Below are 6,508 nucleotides of genomic sequence, written 5' to 3'. Positions count from 1 at the left end.
TTCAGCAGAAGCGATGGAAAGTGGAAACCAATTCCAGGCTAGATTCGGTCTTGTTGCTGTCATCTATGAATTTACCTGGTGGGGAACTGGTGAGTGTAGTTCATGCAGAGCTGTGCCAGAGCCCTGTTTTCTTCTCCTTCCATGGCAGAAGTGGAGGCACTGGGAATCATAGAACCATAGAGTGGTTTGGGTTGGAAGAAACCTTTAAAAGTCATCTAGTCCAGTGCCCTGCAGTGATCAGGGGCATCTTCAGCTAGGCCAGGTTGCTCAGAGCCCCATCCAGGGATGTTTCCAGGGATGGGGAGTCTACCACCGACTCTGGGCAACCTGTGCCAGTGTTTCACCGCCCTCATTGTGAAAAATTTCTTCCTTAGATCTAGTCTAAATCTGCCCTCTTTTAGTTCAAAACCATCATCCCTTGTCCTATCGCAACAGGCCCTGCTAAAAAGTCTGTCCCCATTTTTCTTATAAGCCCCCTTTGAAAGGCTACAATAAGGTCTCCCTGGAGCCTTCTCCTGTCCAGGCTGAACAACCCCAACTCTCTCAGCTTGTCCTAATAGGGAAGCTGAGAAGCTCTGGAGCCCTTCCCACAGTTAGCGCAAGGGTGGTGTTGGGCTTTGTGTGTGGGTCTGTAGTGCTCTGATATCTTTAACTCTCAGTGTTACTTGGACGTAAACACTTCAGTGATCTAAAGGTGTGCTAGTCTGCCTGATTTTCCTTTGGTGACCAGATTGCATTTTGCATGGCATCCTAAGGTCTCCCTGCAATGTAAGTATTAACTGATGTTTTCTCATTCTGAGCGACACGTAACTTTTCTTGCATTGTGCATTTCAGAGAAGGAGATCAGCGGAAGATGAGCTTGCGATGAGGGACTATCTGCAGGAAGGGGACCTCATCAGTGTATCCTTCTATTGCTTGCATTCAGAAGAGCCAAGGGGCACGGGGAGAACAGCCAGACCTTGGCTAGCCTGGTTGGCAGTGAGAGCTCTCTGCCGGGGGCAGGCAGCAGCTGTTGGCACTGGGCAGCATTAGGGACCTTGTTTCCTTAAGTGGTACACTGACAGGCAGAGGTCCAGTCTGTATTTTCTGATGGGGCTGTATCACTGCACACCCGGAGTCTGAAATATGGGAAGGTAAGTTGTTCAAAAGCACTTGGTCTTGATCTAATTCTGCTCCAGTTGACTTGTATAAGGCCTTTTGGAGGGATTTTTAAGAAAAAAAGCTTTGGAGTAGAGCAGGATGTTGTCATAACCCATCCTTGCAGGTTAGGAAGAATCTTGGCTCCTATGTGGGAGCACCAAGCAGAGTTTCCCCAAAGCAGAGGGAGTGCCCTTGAGTTGCCCTTTGAGCTGCTACTCTCCCTGCCCACAATTAAAGCCTGCGAGTTCTGTTTCCCCCGCTAGACGCTTGTGAATTAAACCCTGGGGAGAAAAATCTCCTGACTCAAACTTCATCACTCCTCTTCTGCAGGCTGTTGCCCCTGTGACTTGTTTCTCTCTCCAGGGCTCTATTTTAGGCTTTATGCAGCTGGCATTTATCTCTGGTTTTGTGCGTTGAAATAAGCTAAGGGGCCATTGGAGCGTAGGCTGCAGTTTGGGATTACCAGACCGAGGGTATTAGCACTTAAAAGATGAAAGTGAAGTGTGCTCATCGCACAAAGGGTATAGGGCAACAATTGGATTAAGAGGGAAAGTGTTCTGCTAAATTGGGCCTCTCACTTCTCATTTTTCTGCAGGGATGGTTGATGTGTAGTTATGATCAAGGTATTATTAACACATGTGCTAAGAACTCAGAGTATTCCTCCTCTTCAAAGGACTGCTCAGGCATTAGCTAATCCTCACAGCACTCCCAGGGGCAGGCAGGTTTTATATTCACTGTTTCACAGGAAAAGGTGTTAAAATTGACTGGTTCCTAGACCGGGAGTGGAGTGCCTATGGGTGACTTGATGTTATCTACGGTGGCTCCTGTCTCTCATGCTGAGTCTCGTGGTCTCCTTCTCAGCTTGGCCAGGGTGTGCTTGTTCAGGTCTCGCCCTCCCTTGTGAAACGCCAGAAGACTCACTTCCATGACTTGCCCTGTGGTGCATCTGTGATCCTTGGCAACAACGGTTTCATCTGGATCTACCCAACTCCAGAGCAGAAAGATGAAGAGGCAGGGGGCTTCACCACCAACTTGGAGGTGAGGGTTCAGGGAAGATGAACTGTCTCCTACCAACAATGCTTTATTAGTCTAACATAGCCAGAGGCACATGAATAACCTGAGACTTTCAAGATTTGGTTTTAGGTTCATGCCAAAGCTTTTTTACAGCAGGCTTGCATTATTTCCATGTGTATTCATCTCTTTTCCTCTGTCCTTCCTCAGCCGGTTCCCTTGTCTGACCGGGAGGTGATCTCACGGCTCCGGAACTGCATTGTGGCTCTGGTTACTCAGAAGTTGATGCTCTTTGACACCAGCATCCTGTATTGCTATGAAGCATCCCTTCCTCATCAGGTACAGAAACCAGCGTTGTTTACTTTTTTCTACACTATGGGGAGAGAATGGAAAGGCCACATCAGCTGCTGCTGAAGTCAGTAAGCCAGGTGGTAGGGCTTCCTTTCGGCTTTCCAAAGCATCCTGTAGTAAGTGACAATATGAACTTCCCTGCCTTCTGCATAACATAAATTGCACATTTTCAGTGATAGTTTGCAGGGTTCTACCTCTGGCAAAGTCCAACTATTCCTGTAGAGAAATAGTTCCATTTTTTGATAGAGGTGTATCCCTTGCTGGGATTATGTACCCTCTGTGATCCCTGTGAAAACAGTGTAAATTTGGGACTGTGTAAGGGTATGGTGTACTTTAAGAACAAATGAAAAAGCAAGTGGTGTGTATTGTAGAGAGACCAGTCTTCTGTTTGTATCCACATCCTGCACTGCTGGTAGGCTCCCTCAGTTTGACCTCTTGCTGTACAGCTCTTCTCTGTGATTTCTGCCAGCACAATCACTGGCAATTCTCTTCTCATAAACAGATAAGATCTGAATTGTCTTCTGCTTTCATTCACAGTGGCAGCCTACTCAGCTAGGTGGGATGTTCTTTTGAACTATACTTATGCTTAAGTCGTCTCTCCCCTTCCCAAATACCAGTGTGTGTCCTTCAGGAGAGATTAGGAGTTGTCAGTAGCATCTCCTTTGATTTCTTGTGATCTCTGTAAAAATTGCTAAATCTGGCAAAGTTGACTTTGCCTTGGATGCTCTGTGTCCAAGTCTTGCTTGATAGTCTTGCTTGACCACAACCCTCTAAACTCACTTGCGGCTCATTGCTGTGTGTCAGGGACCCCCATGGAGTGTGCAATAGTAGTAATTGCTTTTTGGTGCCAATGTTACTCTTCTTTCCATTCCAGATCAAGGACATTCTCAAACCAGAGGTGATGGAGGAGATCGTTCTGGAAACCCGACAGAGGTTGCTGGATCTGGAGGGATAGTGCACATGGCCAGAAGCAGTTGTTTGAAGTCCCAGCATGGCAGCTTTTGTTTACCAGTTTTTTTTTTTTCCAGTGTTCTAGTCCCCAACATTCATTCCACAGTTCAGAAGCCACCAAAATTCTTAATTTTAACTCCTAGGATACCTCCTGAGACCTTTTTGTATAATAATACTAAAGAGTACTTAAGTACAATAGCTTTTTAGTGCAGCAGTCTGAAAAATTAGTATCTGACCTTTATGAAGATGCAGATACAACTGAGACATATCTCATAGCACTTGTTGCTGTGTCTAGTGCCCCTGAACTTTGTGCAGAATGAGAGAAAGGGATGTGTTTTGTGATGTTTCTCTCTCCCCAAAGGCTTTCTAAATGGTTTTGATTTTCCTTTACTGTGATATAGATCTGCCATTCTGTACTCTGATTGAGAGCTCTTGGTTCTCTCTTTAAGACTGCAGATCACAGGTAGAGGACAGGAGTATCCATACCCTTGCTAACCAGATTTTGGGTCTGGCTGTTCATGGTTTATATGTCTCAAGAGTATGAGATAGGATGTGGCATGCTGTGGCTGTCCATGTGAGCCAGGAGCCATGGGCAAGCAGTCTCTTCTCAGTCTGTGTGCATCCTGCTGTTCTCTTTTTTATGATGTGGTGAGCTCCTCCTCTGAGGAGGCTCCAGTATTGTTTTCTATTAAAATATTTTACATGTCAATAAATTTTTTGAAAGAGATAGTCATTCAGGAGCATGTGCATCAGCTTGTCTTTCTCCAGAATGAATCCAGAAAAGCTTGAGTGTCCTTGTGCCAGGACACCCAGAATGGTTGCAGTGTCCCATTATCTCATCTTCAACTGTTGCTCCTCATCCCATTCAAGCACGACTTGACCTTCCTTCTCAGCATATCTGTGCAGAGTTCCTCTGTAAGTAGATTGCCTGGCATTGTTCACAGTGGCTCTCTCAATACTGCTTCCCTGCAGGATCCCATGGATAGGTGAGTCATGCAGCAGCTGTGTCTGGGGGGATGACAGGGAGCCCAGTATGACACTGGTGAAGATCCTCAGGCCAGTGGTTAGAGATGGGTATGCTGAGCCAGAGGTTGGCAGTCAGTCACTTGCCTTCTCTGTACAGAATGGATGTGATACTTCCCTTAGAATGTCCTCTCAGATCTCTGGTGCTATATTAGAGCTGTTTGTATTATATATGTATTGTGTGTGTGTGTGTATATATTGTATTTGTATTGTATAGAGCTGCTTGCACCACAGTGCTGTAATTCTTAAAAAGGGTGAAAAAGCAAAACATCTGCCCTCATTGTCCCTGAATCTGATTCTAATGTTGCAAATTCTCATGCTTGCTCCAGGCAAAGGGAAAAATTCTTTTCTCAGTCTTTTCCTGTGAACTAGAAGTACCCGTTGTTGCTTCCCATCTGGTTCAGACTGCTCTGCCTGTGGTCCAGAGTAAGCTCTAGGTGGCAGCTTTGGATCGTGTTTGTAGTATTTACCTTCCCCAGCAGCTCTGCCTCATTGCCCTGCCAAATAGCAAAGGCTGGATGTCTGCCACCAGTGCTGCTACCTAAATACTAAAGCATTATGGAGCTCAGTGGCAAAGGACAAGCAAGGACATGGGTAATCCGTTCTACTGCTGCACAACTCAAACTTCTGCCCATGCTGCCTTTGTAAAATAGTACTTAACTTCTTGGGGGTGTCGGTGGAATGCTCCACACAAGACCCAGGAATTGTTACTTTTGAGTTTTATGAAGATTCCCTAGTAAGCGTTCCAAAAATCGCATCCTCGAGATGACTTGGGAAATCTGAAAACTAAAGCTTGATAGTGAACACTTTCAGGTCCGTGCATGAGGCTGGTAGTAGCATTATCCACATCTGTGTGGACAGGAACAGTGCAAAAAGGCTAAAAGCTTTAGCAGCCTCTTCATCTTTTAATTAGAAAAGTACCTCTCTTCCCTACCCAATTGCTGTAGTTCAGCAGCTGTTTATCTTATTACCGTATGGGGAGATTGAAGGATTTCTGCTGTGAGGCTTCTAGGTATAAGCAGATTGGGGATATACAAGCAATGAGATAAAAGTATCTGATGTTCCCCTTTTTTTAAAGCATTTCTGAAGGCTGATGGAGAGGTCTGTATTTAATCCAGTAGACTCTTTGCATCTCTGCCACTTAAACAGCTCTGTGTCAGTTAAAGGGCAAAGGGGTGAAGAGACTGTACTTCACTACCGCCCAGAGAGATTTGGTAACTGGAAATGGTTCTGCTGAACTGGTACAGAAATGCAAAATGCTTTGTCTGCAAGCAACCTCTCTGCAGGCATCTAACAGGTCAGAAAGGGGTTGGGGGGGTTATGAGGCTCTTTGAAAGTGCTGTGGGTAATGTGGAAACGTGCTGAGGCAGTGTGCTCTGGAGGTGGTTCATTTAGAGTTGGATCATGCTCTTGGGTACCAAGCGTGAGCTGTCAGACCTGCAAGGTGAGGCAGTGCCAGGTTCTTACAACACAGATCTTAGCAAAAGGGTGCTGGTGTGTCTGCAGCAGGCTGTGTGGGCTGCACAGCTGAGTTACCTTTTTTTTTTCCCTTTTTTTTTTTTCCTTTTTTTTTTCTCTTCTGCGAAGCAGTCTTTAAAACAGGTCTGTTTCCAGGCTATAAGCTAGCCCTTTCTCCCCATCGTGAACCTTTTTTTGTTATTTATGCTCAATAAATGAGTGTAGAACCTGAAAAGCTATAAGCTCAAGATCTGGACTGCTTCATCTCTGAATTTTCCGATACCTCCTGCTCGCTGCAGCGTTCTTGATATTTTAACACTTGGATGTGTTAAATGGGGGAAGAGTACGTGAACCATCCCGTGCCCATGCTCCTGAATACCTGGCACTTATCTTTTCAAGCCTGAGAACAAGAGCACCAGCTCGTAAGGTTTGGCTGTGGATCTTTTTTGATGTGGGGTGAACTGATGGTCCCAGTATTTTCCTCCCTGGCCACGAGGGGTCATTGCCGTTCTTTGCGAATTGCGCCAGCGCTGTGCCAAGCCCAGACCTAAATTCTGTAAGGCGGCTTCAGCGG

The 6,508-nt window shown here is 45.8% G+C and overlaps 1 protein-coding gene across 1 annotated transcript in view; it reads left to right on the top strand.

The window, feature by feature from the left end:
- EXOSC2 (exosome component 2) overlaps positions 1–3,841 on the top strand; it is a gene marked incomplete at its 5' end in the record, with an annotated part of 4,525 nt that extends 684 nt beyond the window's left edge. Inside the window, 5 exons of the mRNA XM_010283089.1 lie at positions 835–900; positions 1,065–1,133; positions 2,002–2,178; positions 2,362–2,490; positions 3,377–3,841. Of these exons, the coding sequence (XP_010281391.1) occupies positions 835–900; positions 1,065–1,133; positions 2,002–2,178; positions 2,362–2,490; positions 3,377–3,457 (522 nt within the window). The remainder of the gene's footprint in view (positions 1–834; positions 901–1,064; positions 1,134–2,001; positions 2,179–2,361; positions 2,491–3,376) is intronic.
- Between the last annotated feature and the right edge of the window lie 2,667 nt (positions 3,842–6,508).

Source organism: Phaethon lepturus, unplaced genomic scaffold, assembly GCF_000687285.1.
Source record: "Phaethon lepturus isolate BGI_N335 unplaced genomic scaffold, ASM68728v1 scaffold51612, whole genome shotgun sequence".
Taxonomy (NCBI): domain Eukaryota; kingdom Metazoa; phylum Chordata; class Aves; order Phaethontiformes; family Phaethontidae; genus Phaethon; species Phaethon lepturus.
Note: the sequence above shows the minus strand (reverse complement) of the source record. Positions and strands in the feature narration are given on the sequence as shown.